The sequence below is a fragment of the Blennius ocellaris genome, assembly GCF_963422515.1.
Source record: "Blennius ocellaris genome assembly, chromosome: 4".
NCBI lineage: Eukaryota > Metazoa > Chordata > Actinopteri > Blenniiformes > Blenniidae > Blennius > Blennius ocellaris.
This window is the reverse complement of record NC_137653.1, coordinates 20753642-20770681: the sequence shown is the minus strand read 5'-3', so window position 1 is coordinate 20770681 and position 17040 is coordinate 20753642. Positions and strand designations below refer to the sequence as shown.

The following is a 17040-nucleotide window of genomic DNA, read 5'->3' as shown; positions in this document are numbered from 1 at the left end:
ATTCGTGGGATCAGTAGCACAGCTTATATTTTACAAATGTTTCCTGCCAGTCAAACTGGGTTTTCTTTGGCTCGGTGGATTGGATGAATGAAATATGTAACAACAAGAATTTTCTGATTCAATGATGTATTGAATTAAGAAATTTAAGACCCATTAAAGAGCCACATCAGCCTGGCACTTCTTCCTCATGCTGGTCACCAGCATCTGTTGCAGTTGTCACAGCTCAGTCAACATGGTTTTGTTCGACATGCTGGCATAGACAGCACGCCAAAACCCATCCCACAGGTGGTTACTGGGGGTGCCAGATGCTCAAAACAAAGGCAAGGAGCAGAATATACTGTTTGCCAATGGTGGATAAGATTTGTAAAGTTATTTCATGGGTGCAAGTCGTGCAACCGACATACTCAACTCATTCCACTAATGCGCCATCCTTATGAATGCAACTTTTGGTTGGAGTAAGCCGGGTTCATTGCAATGACGTATTGATACAATGGATTTACCAAACGCAAGTTCTTTACTTTTTGTGCTTAATTCATTGACGTATTTAATTAATTTTGGCCACGTGTGGAGTAAACAGAATATCCTCGCATCACCCACTCTCTGCCTTTCTATGGTGACCTACGTCATAAACACAAGTTAATATTGCCAAAATTGCTTCAGTTAAGCAAGGGATGTGTACAAGCCCACAGGGATCCATTACATAGCTGGAACTATTACTACCACCGTCCCACCCCACACATACACACACACACACACACACACTCACACTCACACTCACACGCACACGCACACGCACACACACACACACACACACACACACACACACACACACACACACACACACACACACACACACACACACACACACACCTACAACCACACACGTCTTTCTGTAAAGTACGAAGTGGCCATTTTACAGTAGCTCTGACATGGACCCCACCCTAATATTACCCCCCCACACACACACACACACACACACACACACACACACACACACACACACACACACACACACACACACACACACTGTGATATGCATTTCCTTGTTTTCTCAAACTTCAAAGAATAGCCACAGTATGTTAGAGGGGGGAAGACAAAAAGTAAATAGGAAAGGCAAAAGAAAAGGTTGAACTGGCCCCAGGAATAGTTGCAGTTCATGGAATTGTGTTTTGGTTTTAGTTCTGGGAAATGAGGATAAGTGTGCCTTTAATGCAGGACTTGTGGAATTCTGCACTCAGGAAAAAAAAAAAAAAAAATAGCAAAGCATAGGAGTTTTACCGGTAAATCCCCAACCCCCTCACCAAATGCCTTCAATTTTCTGTTTTGGCCGGGATGTTTTGGGAGCCGGTGATTAGCCTGTAAATCAATGGCCAGTATTGTTGTCACCGCACACGCAGCCTCTCATACATAATGCATCACAATTTAAAAGTCCCGTACTTGAGAAAGCCCTGATGTCTACGCAGCACTATAATGAAATAATCAGTCTTATGTTGACAGCAGGAATCTAGAAAAAAAAAAAAGGAGATGAATTCAGTATTTTGTCAGGTTTTCCACGCTGCTTTGCGTAGCTGTTGCTATTAATGTTTGAGAAGCGTAAGTGCCCACGGAGAGCCCTTAAACATTAACCGTGTACATTCATCTCCCACTGTTTCCGCGCCCTTTCACACAGATTGACGGGCGATCACGAGCTTTCTACATTGCTAAAGAGTTGGTCGACTCCGAGAGGCTGTGAGTATCTGCATTTGTCTGTCTCCCTTCAGGAGTGCCTTCTTCCTGTGTGTCGTCACAAACATCACACTGTATGAAAATGTCATGTGTTAAGGGTCTTTTTGGCGCCTTTGTCTTTCCGACTGCATCTTTTCTGCGCTGATGCAAATTCATCAGGCTGCACACAGAGTAACTGACAGCCAATTACACCAGTGTCCTCCACCACTCCTGCTCCTGCCCTGCTGCACACTTAGCCATTCTTCTGATGTAGTTTTCTCATCATGCATAATTTAAATCACTTAATTAGCTTTGTGGAAAAAAATTTACATAGTTGGAGTTGAAGTTGTAAAATCCTTTCCACAGTTTAATGAAATCTAACGATTCCCTCTTCTTGCTTTGCAGACACGTCAGTGCCCTGAAGTACCTTGAGGAGGTAAGAGAGCCATCACGGCCCCCTCCCCCATTCTTCTCCCCCATGGCAGCTTAAAGCGTCTCCATCTTGAAGGCATATTAAAGTTTCTTGAAAATCTTCTGATAACCTCACATCCTGTGCGTCTGCTCCCTGGTCTCTGTCCCCTTCTCCTCCTCTCCCTCCCTTCTCGCTCTGTAAGGCACCGTGCAGGTTTATCAGTGTTGTTGCAGTGCGATCTACTTCCTGGTCTTGACAAAATTGACATGATGTACTCTGGTGTGGTCTGTTGTAAGATGACGCAGTGTGCGTTCGCCCGGCGCTCACACTGACGCTGTCCTTGTACCCTGACTCACTGAATATGTGCATACTCCCTCAACTGGAAAACTGCCACACTCAGGTCACTAAAAGGCCGTTGGAGCTTTTTATGGTTCTTCTACTAAGTGCTGGGAATGAACTGCTTGTCACCATCAAATGTAGACTCTGTTTTAAAGGTGTGTTAAGTACAGTAAGGGCAGGACAGCGAGTAGCACCTCATATTAACCCCAAATAACCACCGGTTCATCTGTGACAGTTATTTTGTTGCAAATAATCAATCATTACAAATGATGATGAATCTTCAATTCGCTATATCATAATTACTATTTGAATGGGTTTATTTAATCAGCATTATGAAGCGTTCTTAATACATCTGCCTTGTCAATTAAGGTAATGCCAATCTTAGCCAATCGGAGGGAGTGAAGCACTTTTCGGATGATTAAAAATCATCAAACACATGAAAGTAGGTGACAATGAGAAGTATTCTCTGTTTTTCAACAGTCGATGTGTGCTCACTAACAATACTGCCCACAGTGTGATAGGAGACACTTCTTTATCAATAACTGCAGATTATTTGTGGATTCTTTTCCTCATTACGGACAAGTAGAGTACCAAGTCATGCAAACATGTACAATATATTGAATAATTACACTTACAAATCGTGTTTTTTGTACTTGAACATTGACTGAGGACTGCTACCGGATGCTTTCAAATGCCTGGGCACTTGTGGTGTTGGTGTAGCAGGTGTTGCATCTGGTAATGGATCAAAGATCTAATGACACAAACGTTCACTAACTTTTATAGAATGGATATTTCAGAAGTTGTGGAGGAATTTAGAAATTTTTTGAAAATGTCATTGATATTTTTCATATAACTTTAGCAATTATTTTGTACAATGTACAGCATTTGAATATGTATTTCCTCCAAAAACGCTTCTTTACACAAACGATAAGATTTGTTGTGTGGCACGCAATCATTTGTTTTGGTTTGAAATGTCAAAAAGGAAGGATGAAAACGTATCATTCATATTTATGTAGATGTTAAATAAATTCTAAAGTTCTAAAAGGTCTGTGGACTATAACCAATCACTGTCGTTGTTTTATCTAATTTCTCACTTACAGACTGTCACAGGAAAGTCTATACCCCAATAGAACTTAAAAATGACCATCAGACTACAAAAAAAGTTTCTGTAATTATTTTATTTCGACCAAAAGAAGGATTGAGATCGGCGTTTTCCAGAATGCTGCGAACAAGTGGCCATTAAGGTGATGGTTGGCAGTACAAATCTGACAGCTAGAGTCATTGACGCCAACGCAGCCCATCAGTCAGCCTGTACCTTATAACCTTGAATAAGGTCAAAACCTGAATTTCTTACACATGCCTCTTCACCGTGATTTATGGAAGCCTGCTGTGAGTACAAAGCATCTGCTTTGGGTAATGTGCAATTTGATGCCATTAAGCCACGACTCATGTAAATGTTATTCAGTAGACCCCCTTTAATGATCATAATTCTGCAATGTCATCATCGTGTTTAATTATACTAATAAGTATTTGCTCTCTGAATATTCCAAGAGCTCTGCCAATAGACAATATGTCAATATGCCTGCATTACACTTTTATTTAGATTAATTTGTTTTTGTTTTTATTTTAATTTTAAATAAGCCAGACTAACCTTGGATTGCATTCTCCTTCAGTGGTTCTGTACCACCGAATTCAATGTTTTTGGCACCTTTCAGAGGTGACATTGAAGGCCTTTTCATCACGCTGTTGCATAATGCATAGGTGTCTTATTATTCTTCAAACTTCAAACTGTGGTCGTGTTCACTATCTGATGCAAACTGATCTGATAATTAGCTCCAGCAGCACAACATGCATACAACACTCGGTGTGGGAAAAAAATAGAAATAGAAAAAACACAGGAGCAGCGTTAAGTGAGAGGCACACATAAGCTATTGTTCTATTGTTTGATAAGGAATAACAAGAATACAAAGAATTTCCAGACCCTGTCTCCACATAGGAAGGGAGGCCGTGCTCCTCTTCTAAACGACTTTCCCTATAACGGCTTCAACATATGAAGCTTAGACTTTCTTTTGGGTTTTTTTTTCCGTTTCTGACCCATGACCACTAAGCAGATCCAACATACTGAGTTATGACTTTAAAACAAGGGGTTTGTTGTTGCTTTTCACCTCAAAGGAGGATAAAACTCACTTTATTATCACAGAGACAGTCTATCATAGATATAGAGGCAGTAGTTCTTTTCCCAGACTGATATGATGAATGATAACTTATACGTGATCGATTGTACATGATGAACAGCCCTTTCTGGAGCAGCCACTGTCCCCACATTATGTCACAGCTGACCAGGACACCTCTATTTGTTTAAGCTGTGTGTTTTTCAGAACTGAAATTAATGGACCCTTGACGCTCATGGCATACAGAAACACCATCACTTAAAGAAAGCACGACATTGCCACACAACTCAATTCAAAAAGAAAATATAATTCTGAAATCACGTTGACACCCTGTAACAATTCACCCACCTTCAATAGTGTTCTGCCCTTATTTCTTCCCCTTGCCATTACTCCTCATAATATCCCGCTTAGTCACCGGCTCTGCAACTATTAATGTCTTTTGAGCATGTTTTATATGTGTCCTGGAACAACTTTAATGGACGGAGATTTACTGTATATGATGAGTGTCTAAAGAGAAATGGAGCGCAGGGGCCATGCACCAAACAGCACTGTGTCATTGAGTAAGGTCATTATGCAACAACACCTGGTGCGTTAGTGGTTGTGCAAACAGAGCCACCTTTCCTGAATGCCTGGACAGAGCCCAAGGTACTGAGATGATATGAAGGGAGGGAGGCAGGAAGGATGTTTAGGAGGATCTGACCTTCCTTCCATTTTTCTCTTCATTCCTCCGTGCCTTTCATTTCTCCTGCTGCTCCACTCCCTTCCTTCTTCCATCCTCACAATAATTTCCTCCATTCCTTTTTACCCCCTTTCTGCCCCCACACCTTTGTCTTCTTTAAAAAAGAAAAAAGAAAAAAAAATGTCTTCCTTTGCCACTTGAATAGGACTTCAGGTCAGCGGTGAGCGAGGCGCTGGATGACGAAGGGGAGCCAGTGCTGGCGGAGCAAAGGTTGGGGGAAATTCTGGGTGTACTCCCTCAGGTCTACACCCTCCACAGCAGCATCCTCGCCGAGCTGGAGGAGCGTATTAGCCAGTGGTAAGAAACTCCACGATCGTTACAGTTGGTTTTGAGTGCTGGGCTGTGGCCAATAACTGCAAAGTGCAGATGATCCTTTTATTTAATAGAAGGGAGTGTGGTGTAGTTGTAGAACAAAGACACCTTCTCAGTAATTTCCTCTCCACTGAGGCCCGTATAATTAGTCTATATTAGTCCAATCCTGCTTTAAAATGCACTGCAGCATAGTGCAGGAGTAATAGGGGGAATTCTTCTTCCACCGAAGGTCTCGCAAGACCTACACAGAACTTTGCTGCTCTTGATAAGCACAAGTTTTGTCATTTATCCATCTATCACGCTTTATTCATCTCAGGATCACAGGCTGTAGTTGGTCCCTTCTGATACACTGTTAACACAGATAATCACACACTCCCGTGTGTCATTTAGACTCAATATAACCAGAGAAAATCCACAAATGCACAGACAGAAAATGCAAACCCACACAAAGCCCCACAAAGCGCAACCAGATTAATACTATCCATTACGTCACAGTGCGGCCCAGGATTAAAACACATAATTACATGTTTTGGTAACAACTTCTAAAATGATTCCTCTGAAAAATACACAAACTATTACTGCCTAAACTAAATACAGACATTTGTCCTATTTCTACTGTCTAAATTTAAATCTACTGCCAACAGGATCACAACCAAATGATAATCCCTTAAAGCCATTAGACATCAATGGAGTGTGGACATTACACAGTGGCATATTGTCAGTGAACAGGTCACATCAAGTAAATGTTTTCAGATGTATGACATGATATAAATAACTGGTGATATTGTCACGGTACCTGCAGTAATGTTTTAAACTCTTCACCACTTCTTTTCTCCACTCTGAAGGGAGGAGAGCCAAAAGGTGGTCAGCGTGATCTTGTCCCGTCAAGACGACTTTAGGGTATTTGACACCTACATCTCGGAGTATGATCGCAGCATGTCATTACTGGAGGAAAGCTGCAGGAACAATCCAGCTTTTGCCGCCATCGTCAAGAAATTTGAGGTAAAAACGTTCAGCCTATTCTTTTTCCTCAAGTTCCATTTCACTGTCATGTTGGTGTGTGTTTATTTGGAGTATCAGTCACAGCTTGAATGCAATGATCCTCCTCAGAGGGAAAATTTAGATTTTTATTGTCACATATACAAATCTCAGGTCCACTTCACATGCTTGTGGATGAAAAGGCAACGTCTTGTGGTGGTATTTTCCGAGCAAGGATCAAACCCAGTATTTCCCCTGGCATTCACACAGCAGCTTTCAACTTATATTTTTATGTCACCCAGCTTCCACAGGGAGATAATGGCATTTCTAAACCCTCTCTATACCGCCCCTCTATATGGATCTGACCTTTATGCTATGATGCTTGCATGTTTTACACCCAATCGACACCAAATACTGATTCTGCACTCGGATCCCGTCATCCTCGGTCGACACTGGACATGAGGGGAGGTGGGATTTAGGTGAAGGGATCAGCAGAGGCTCAGTTTAATGCCATCACAGTCGTCACCAAATGATGTTCCCATTTCATGTAGTCTACATGTTATCCTTATCTTTATTTGAAATGTATAAGGTCTGATGTAACAGACAAAACTCTCTAAATAACTAAAACACAGGATATTAAGAAAGCCTAAAGATAAGTCCAAAGAGATAAAGCACACTCACTGTTTACAACCAGCTCACAAGTCAACCACCCATCTTCTTTACACACTTTATTCAAATGAGGGTCAATGGACGCCGGAGCCAATCCCAGTTGGCAGTGGATAAATGACCAGAGGGATGAATAAACCTAACCTAACATGCATAGAGGAAAATCAAAGTCATGGAAAAAGCTGATTCATGCAGAGTGAAAACATGCAAACTTTTCACAGAACAGCCCCTGAGCCCAATATCCTGGAAACCACTCACATCATCACAAAGATCATGCTGAATTGAAAAACACTGAGTTATACCTTGATAAGGCATAACTTTTAAGAAGAAGTATTAATTGTATATAGTAATGCCCACGCTCCTGTGCTGTTTCTATACGCTACCTATTCAACTCAGCACTTTGCCCCTGAAACTCATGTATTGTTGGCTCTCTGCCGTCGGCTGATTCGCCGTGAGTGGCTGACACGATGCTTCCAGGCACTTCTCGTTTGATAAGAAAAGCGAATGGACAAGGCACCAACTGTCTCCAGTCATGAATATTCAGCAGCAGCTGCCTCATCCCAGGAAAAAAAAAAACTTTGTCTCTGCCAGAGTTTGAGCAAATGTAAATAGAAGGGAGCAGAGGTGAGAAATGAAGACTCTCCGCCACAGACAGTAAATGCTCTAACCTTTCGGATCTTACAGCTTGTTTCCACAGTAGGAAACACTTAACTGTTTATAACCTTGATCTCAGTCGATAATGTTGTAGCCTCATGAAGTAGACGTGAGTCCAATTATTCACCTCATAGACCAGTAATAGCCCTCTGCAGTACCTGTGAATGGCTTCATTTGCAACTGACAAAAGCATGAAAGAATGTACTTCACAGTTTTGATTGGGCTTAAAGGTTTTTTCTTACAGCTTTAAAATTAACACCCGCAGTCATAGTCAATAGTGTTTCATCATTCTGTTGACAGATCTGCTTCACCTCTCACTGCTTCGAGACCCTGCAAATGTTATTTTTATCTCCTATATTGCATATAAGCATGTAGCCTGTGGTTTGTCCTGCCCATCCTCTTACAACAGAACATTATGGGGCCCTGTGATGGATGCAGTGCTGCATTAAAGCACTGCTTTGGGAGTTGCATGGTGAGTGTGACCCCACTGTAATGAGAAGGAAGGAGGGCTGAGGGAGAGCAAAGAGAATCGTATAGGTCACGGGATACACTCCACTACTGAGAGAGAGATGGCGGTAATTTATTTGTTCCTTATGTGACATTTCAGGAGTCATTATACTTCAGAGGAGCACCAGCATTGTCTTCAGTACTTCACTTCACTGCTTACTGTGCATTTTCTGTCTATTTAAACATGTTGATATGCCATTGCTTTCCTCTGTTTTTCCTCTCTTCCTTCCACTCCCCATTTCTGAGCACGTGTGTTGTTGCCACAAGCCAAAGTCCCCCAGTTTAAGTGGAAGTAATTTCATTGTGGATGTGGTGATGACAGTGATGAAGTAGCCCCAGACCCTGATCAGATCAGTGTGTGACCCTTACAGGATTATAGCCTCCTCTGAACAGCCAGTTGCTTGTTTACAACACCATCTATAAATGCTGGCCAGCACAGTGTGCCGTGTATGTGTGTCCTGTTTGTGAGCGGGCTGTACATCTGCGTCTGATTGTTTTTGCTATGACACGTTTAGACGCAACCTTCAAGCAGGGTTTTGTAGGATCTCCTTCCAAAGCTCCTCAGCTCAGATTTATATTCATGCCAAAGTCCAATTTTGTGTGAAGCGTCCCGTGTTTTCTCCTGTGGAAGAAGCCCCGGTGGAAAGCAGAGGGCTGTGCAGCAGGTGGACAGAGAGTGATAGAAGGAGAGAGCGATGGAGTGTATTCCTTGTAAAGGCAGCTGGGCAATGAGGCAGACAGAAGCTAATTAGAGAAGCAGCCTCCTTTACAAGTCCCCAATTAGATCACTTGCACGTGCGTGTGTGTGTGTGGGTGTGTGTGTGTGTGTGTGTGTGTGTGTGTGTGTGTGTGTGTGTGTGTGTGTGTGTGTGTGTGTGTGTGTGTGTGTGTGTGTGTGTGTGTGTGTGTGTGTGTGTGTGTGTGTGGGCCTGAGTATCTGCTCAGGCGTCAAATCAGCTGGCCGTGGCAGAGGCTGAGAGGTGTGTTTGTTTGTCCGTGCATGTGGGCGCATGTGTTTATCTCCCAGCACAAGGCATCACATACACTTCCCCTTCTCTCCCCCTCCTTTTGGTTCACTCACCCAAACAAACCACATGCTAATTATCATCTCTGGAAAGCCACTTCCTCAGAACAAGTGTCAATTGAATGACAATTTACACGCGACACTCGAGGAAAGCGGCTGGTCTGAAAACAACGGTTTGACAATGAGAGTCGGTTATTGTTGCCCTCAGTGTGCGTTGAAGCCATAAGGAGAGGCAAAGAAATGAAGGCAAGCAGCAAAGTTCAAACAGAGGTTGTTGAGTTAGGAAGGTCTGAGTTAAGAAGAATAAATGAAACAAAAAGAGAAAACCCACTCGTTAAAATAAGGCCTCAGATCTGTTTCATGTTTAACTCCTCTTGTCCAGATTGTGATAACCGAGACAAAGAAGGAAATGTTTAAGTCCTATCACATCCCCTCCCTGTGCAGACCTAATCAGTGTTGTCTCCCTGAAAGCCTGGAATCTGTGTGTCTGTCTGCATGGGGGTAGGTGAGAATGGATGTATAATCAACACCCCGTATACATATGTGAATGTGTGTGGTTGCTGTATATTATTGAGTACACAGAGATACTAAGATTGTCACTTAAATTGAGGTTGTTATCCAGAATATCCAAATTTTTTTTAGCCAAAGACATGTTTTGGTTTTTTTTAGATTTCAAGCAAGTGTGTGTGTGTGTGTGTGTGTGTGTGTGTGTGTGTGTGTGTGTGTGTGTGTGTGTGTGTGTGTGTGTGTGTGTGTGTGTGTGTGTGTGTGTGTGTGTGTGTGTGTGTGCGTGCGTGCGCGCGCACATGCACTCAGACCCCCATTGCTCTTCCACCGCTCAGGGCATAAATACCTGTCACAGACAATTAGATCTTGATTGATTCTATAAAGCTATCTTTGATTGTGCCAGTTTCTTTCCCCTTTCACCTGCAAATGACTCCACTGTGAAGAAGAATGGGGGCTGCACAGGTTTTTGTGAACTGGAAAGACACGTGAAGGTCATCTTGTCTGACAAATTCCTCAGTCTCTTTTGACCTTGACTCCGTGACATCGAATCATTATGGTTAATCCCAGTTTTAGAAGTTTTATATATCTTGGCACAGTTCAGAGACAGTCAATGTTTGATTTTATGCAGCTCATTTTCTCCTGTTGTGTTTGCAGTTTATTGACTAATAATTCATTTGCGGTGTCTCTCATTAGCACAGACTGTTGTTTCTGAAACGTAGATTATTATAAAAACCTGATGTGTGTGTGTGTGTGTTTGTGTGTGCATATCTTTGTGCAGACGAAATCTCCAGAAGAGGCTGAAGTCCCATTGAAACACCAGCTGCTGCAGGTTATTGTGAGAGTACTCCAATATCGAATGCTACTTACAGGTAATGCGCAAATAAAGGCATGCATTAATCATCTTCTATACTTTAACCTCTGCTCACTGTTGATAACAACAACTGCAAAAAGACTGCAAACATTGGTGTAAAAAACACTTCAATGTCATATCTTTATCTTCTATTTTCCTCAGACTACCTGAACAACCTCTCTCCTGATTCTCAAGAATATGAGGACACGCAGGGTAAATCTGCAATACATAATTCTGTGGTGACAACGTCACAATAGCAGATGTTTTTTTTTTTTTTTTTTTATACGACACACATTTATATGTCTTTCATGCAGCTGCTCGTGATATAACAAGCCCTCCTTGGTGTGTAACTACCAATGAGCATGTTGTCTTTGATTCAAGCTCTCTTTCTCTGTGTGATTGTGTTGCAGCTGCCTTGGTGATTGTGTCCGAGGTGGCAGACCAGGCCAACGACAATCTGAAACAGGGGGTGAGTTTCTGAGTCCACACTCACCCCCATGTGCTTTTCATTCAGGCCCTTTACAGCCCACTGAGACTGACGTATTCACGGGCCAGCCTCGCTGTTATTGCGACACTTCTTTACGGTCGCTTTGGCAATGAAAGGGCTGATTTCCAAGCGTGAAGAAGTTAGACAGCTGAGGTTTGAATCTTTCTTCCAAATGACTTGCTGAATTGAAGGAGAGGTCTATCCTTCTTTGGCGCCGGCTTCAGCAGCCTGTTGATTAACGCTTCGGGGCGAGCAAAGATGATGTCATCAGAAAGTCCCAGGTGTATCATTACAAAGGGAGCAGTGTAAGGTTGGACATGACTTACGCTCCCCCTCAAACATGCGCCGCTCATGGAGATAAATTCACAAACCCTCCTATTGCTGTCTCTCCCGCCTCTCATTGTCAACCTCCCCCGAGCCTCTTTGGCCTGCCTCCTGTTTTTTATCACGCTGGGGGGGTGGGGGGGGCGGCATGCACTGAAACACACACACACACACACACACACACACACACACACACACACACACACACACACACACACACACACACAGGATGACAGACAGTGAAAACACAGGGTTCCTCTATCTCTGTTCCCCCACTATTCACTCAGTATCACATCCCTTTCCGCCTCTCTGCTTTTCAGTCATGAACAAACAGGGATGGTTTAATTCTCTGCCTCCTCTAACATCCATCAAGTGATAATCTTTCTCCATCTCTCCGCCTCTTTTCTCCTGCAGGAGAACCTGTTGCGTCTGGTCCACATAGAGTACAGCATGAAGGGGAAGAGGGACCTTCTGAAGCCCGGGCGGGTGAGCAGCCCACAACCTATTTAAAAAGAAAAATGTCTAAAATCCTAAAATCTTGTTAATATGAGCTTTTGATGGACTTATGATATAGTTTGTTTGACAATCCTAGGTTTCTAAAGCTTCATTGCTTCTTCTTTTGTCAGATGTTTGTCAAAGAGGGAACGCTCATGAAGGTCTCAAGGAAAAGCAGACAGCCACGACACCTCTTTCTGGTAATATATGTTGGGTTTTTTTTCTTCCTGTCATAATGTTGTGAAATGAGACATGTTACAAGACATCCTCCCTCACTTCAGAATACCCTCCACATACATTTTAGTGCTCCTGTCAAGTTGTAGAGGAGAAAGTTAATAGAATGGATTTATTGAAAGGTTAGAATAGTTTGGCATAAACCTTCAAATCAGAGGGAAGATTTTGCCTGGGTTTGTCGAAAGGTTGAAAAATAATGGAGATACAACCTTGTTATCTTATACAATGTTGAGTGGTGTCATGATAATGTCACAAAAGTGAAAATTAGAAGGCAATTAGAAGGCAGAAGAGCACCCTCCTCAAAGAGCTTAAACCACAATTTGTGGTTTCACACTGTAGCTTATTTAATAATTTTGATTTGTTTCAAATATACTTATAACAAATGTAAGTATAAATTATTTAGTTTGGGGTTTTTTTTTTAATAGTCTTGATCTGTACTTATTTCATTTTATGATTATTTCTTCTATATATTTAAAAGATACCCCCATTGGCAGATACTACTGGATGCTATGATGTCTTTCAGGCATCAAAACCCAAGATGTAGATGATTGTTGTAAAATGTGTCCATTGCTACAAAATGCTGGTCTCTCCTCTGCATCTTCATTTGCATAAATGGGTTTTTTCGGGGGAGGAGGATGTTTTTCACACTACAGCTATAATTCAACAATTTTGTTAGCAGGCGCTCTTATCCGAACTGGCCTCCAACTCATTTTGCATACATCAGAAGCAAACATCAAGCTGGCACTTGATGATGTTTCAGTTTGATCATGATTAAGTTTCTGATATCTCAGATGCCAAACTAGCAGCTGATCATACTGGTACAAGAAATGCTTAACGTTAACACTACTCAAGCCAAAGTCTTCTCTGTAGCTTTCATTCAATATATTTTCATAAATGTGGTCATTTCAAAACTGACGTAGCTCTGGAGAAGCACACACATGCATGATTAACGTTATAAAAGACAGGCTTTACACTGAGTCCACATACAGTCAAAGTTCAGTACCCTGGAGACAAGTACAAATGGATAATCCTAGACAGGGATAAACAGTATAAACCAGAACTGAGCACTGAACAGAGTTTAAACATACAAGGTACAGCTGGGCCAGACAGCACAGGGCATACATCATCGTCAGACAAAATGGCAACTGACAGGTCTGACAGTGGCACATATATACACATAGGGAGTGGGGAATATAATAAGGCACACCTGATACAATCAAAGGTAAGGGGACATAGAGCTTGTAAGATTGCAGCACCACATGAGAAAACACCTGCCTTATCATTCAGGCACTACTGAAAACAAAGCTGGCGGGATCTGCAAGAGTATGGAGGAATGTTGGGCGGAGGTCAATCAGCAAGGTAGATGAGGGTGGGAGAAGGGGCTGGAGGGGGGCACGGGGCCAAGGCTGCAAGACCTCCACCAAGCACCACACCCATCAGGCGAGGGCCTCCCTCTCCACTCTTCTCCTCTCAGGACTTGTTTTCCAGGGCCCCACTTCCTCACAGGATGTTTGGTGTGGGTCACTGGATGCCGGCTTCCTGTGTATTGGGAGGGGACTGACAGCGAAGTGAAGGCCAGACACCCTGTAGAATGCAGGGAGGAGGTGGCCGAGGAGGGGTGGCGGTGCTACACAAACACATAACGTGAAATAGAGAAGCCCACTCTATTGTTCCATGCGCAATCAGTGATGTCTCATGCTATGAATTATACTTGAGCTACATATCTACAGTAGTGGCATTTATGATTTTGGCTGATCCTGGTTGATCCGAACAAAATAAAGCTGTTTATCTCTCATATTTCGATCGGTTCCATCACTCTTTCTTAAGAAGTTTCCTGTTAAAGTATAGGTGGGATTGTTTGGTGGTTAATACCCAAAGGCTGTTAGGGTTATCAGGCTATTTGCTCCCTTCAAGTCGACAGCTCCAGTGGGTCATTTGTTATTTATGGTCTTTGAAGACAAGGGAACAGTGAAGATGAAAGCCATCAGTCATTTCAGTGACAGAGAGAAGCGATAACCATGCTTGGACTTGGAGAAGACAGAAAAGTGGCAACACAAAGGATTAGAAGGAGGATGAAGAAGTAGAAAGCTGCCAGGGGAAGGTGAGACGAGTGAGTGAGAAGAAGCGGGTGAGATTTAGAGGAGGAGCTGGAATGTCATAGTAGAAAGAACAAATGTCTTATGTACAAAGGGGTCAAGTGGATGCATGTTGTGTCTGACTTGGGTTAAGTCTGTGGAGTCTGTTAAACTTGGCTCTTGGCCGGGTTTCTGTGGAAGGAATCTTTGAGTAAATGAGCAGCGCTGGGTGGAGCGCAAGAACTGCGGTGGCTGCAGCTCAGAGGTCACAGGCAGGGCTCAGGCTTGGCTATCATGGACTGTTTTGTCTCCAGCCGGTCAAGCAAATGAACTCGTTATTGCGACTGTTTGCCTTGTTGTTGTTGTGCTGGTGAAGGTGGTGGGTTCCACCCTGCCCTGGTTCTCATCACAGCCTGAGAAGTGCTACTGAGGGGTGAGGGGAGGCCTGGAGTCCGGAGCAGGGTGGAGAATTCCTGGATGCTGCCTATACGGCCCCAGCGGATGTTTAGAGCACACATTAGGTGTGACCAATGATGTCATTTCTTTTGTCTGCGTTATGAAATACCTCCCGTAACACAATGGACTCTCAGTGCGTTCAGGGGTTCAGAATACTTCTCGTCTGACGAGCAAATAAACACCTTCTTTACTGTAAAGACCTGGTTTCATTGGGAGCATACATGGGAATGTTGCACTGACAGGATGCAGACATGTGTGAGTCTGTGAAAAGAAACATTATCGTTGAGTTGTGCCTTGAACGTTGCAATGCACAGTCAAGAGAACATTGCCACCATGTGTAATAATGAGGTACTACATCTTCAGATGCTGAAAATAGATTTGTTTTCGTGGAACATAGGAGTTCAAAATAGAGGTTTCATCACTATAGTGTTTGAAGGATTTATTTAACCCAGAGTCCCCTTGTGCTGGAGTTGATTCCAGTGAAAAATGGGCAAAGTCAGGGTACATCTGGACAGGTTGCCAGTCCATCCCGGGACACACACAGACACACACGCACGCTCACATTCACAACTAAAGGACATTTAGAGTCACCAATTAATCTCAAAGGCATGTTATTAGACTGGGAAATGGATGTACCCAGAGGAAACCCATGTATGCTCAGGGAAAACGCTAAGCCCAACCCACACTCAAACAGTGACTCTTCTCACTATACTTACCATGACCCCATTGTGCAGCCAACGGAGCTGTCATATTCATTTTCGTACGTTAACAGTGTTATTCTTTAATTAATAAAATCTTACATATTATACTTCATGTTTTTTCTCCTGTGCTTTTCAACAGATGAACGATATAATGCTGTACACCTACCCTCAGCAGGATGGAAAATACAGGCTTAAAAACACACTGTCTCTGTCAGGGATGAAGGTATGTTCTCATTTCCCTCTGCAGTTGTATGTAGCGTTTTGATGACATCTTTGCTGTAATGTTTTTTTGCTGCTTACACACAGGTTAGCAAGCCCGTACTTGACAATGTGCTGAACTGCCTGAAGATTGAGGTTTCTGACATCACTATTACACTCTCTGCCAGGTAAGCAGCCGGCAGCCAAAACCCTGACAAAATCCCTGGGAATCTGTTTACTGCCAGGACTCTTTCAAGGCCTGTTTTTGCTCTGCATATTGAAGCGTAAACTGTTTCGGAAGTATTGGATGTGACTGCATCGTTCCGAGATGTGTTGCATGTCAGAACATGTGTAGAGACCGATGATCTATAATCTTCTCATTTGTTTTGCAAAGAAACCTGAATGTCACCAGTAACAGATCATTTTTAATCAGTTATAATGCCATATATGCTATGACACCAAAGGTCTTCTGCTAGAAGAAAAGTATGTTCCCTGACCGGGAATCGAACCCGGGCCGCGGCGGTGAGAGCGCCGAATCCTAACCACTAGACCACCAGGGAGCTGTTCTTATTTTGTAAAAGCATTTACACTTGAATGTCTGGAATGCGTGACAGTTGGTCAGACCTGTGCTTGTATGTAGTGTTGAGCAGCTAACAGCAGGCTTCACCCTTGACTTCAACTTCTCTTTGCAGTTGTTTCAGCAAATGTGAACATAAGAAAACTTGAATTAATTTCCATCTCTACTGTCTTTGCTGCTATGTACCTGTATATATGTATCACAAATGTGCCATTTGCCAACAGTGAATACCCGGACATGATCACTGTGATTCAGTTTTTTTCCTCTCATATATCCTGTTTCTAATGAGCGTGATTGTGTTTCTCTTCTGCTCTTCAGTTCGGTTGGTGAAAGGGAGGACTGGTTCCACACATTAAGCCGAGCGATAGCGGACCATGCAGCTGGACTCTGCACATTTGGTGGACCCTGCAGTGAGGTAAATAAAACGCTTTAATGTATTCTGACCACATAATATATCAAAGTACATTACAATGCACCCCAGAGAAGCACTGTTTGTGCATTGTTGCATAATTGACAGCAAATAACACCACATACCTGCTGGAATTTCTCGCTTTGGAGGACGTACACATGTTGTTTCTTTTATACTTTTTATTAAAATCATAATGCAACTCTGACAGCAAACTCGTGGGA

General features: G+C 42.8%; 1 protein-coding gene across 2 annotated transcripts in view; it reads left to right on the top strand.

The window, feature by feature from the left end:
* fgd5a (FYVE, RhoGEF and PH domain containing 5a) overlaps positions 1-17040 on the top strand; it is a 36394-nt gene that overhangs the window by 14123 nt on the left and 5231 nt on the right. For both annotated transcript variants that reach the window (XM_080495694.1, XM_080495693.1), the window contains exons 4-15: positions 1670-1728; positions 2110-2140; positions 5511-5662; positions 6523-6679; positions 10792-10882; positions 11026-11076; positions 11274-11332; positions 12089-12160; positions 12301-12369; positions 15775-15858; positions 15942-16021; positions 16729-16825. In XM_080495694.1, the coding sequence (XP_080351820.1) occupies positions 1670-1728; positions 2110-2140; positions 5511-5662; positions 6523-6679; positions 10792-10882; positions 11026-11076; positions 11274-11332; positions 12089-12160; positions 12301-12369; positions 15775-15858; positions 15942-16021; positions 16729-16825 (1002 nt within the window). The remainder of the gene's footprint in view (positions 1-1669; positions 1729-2109; positions 2141-5510; positions 5663-6522; positions 6680-10791; positions 10883-11025; positions 11077-11273; positions 11333-12088; positions 12161-12300; positions 12370-15774; positions 15859-15941; positions 16022-16728; positions 16826-17040) is intronic.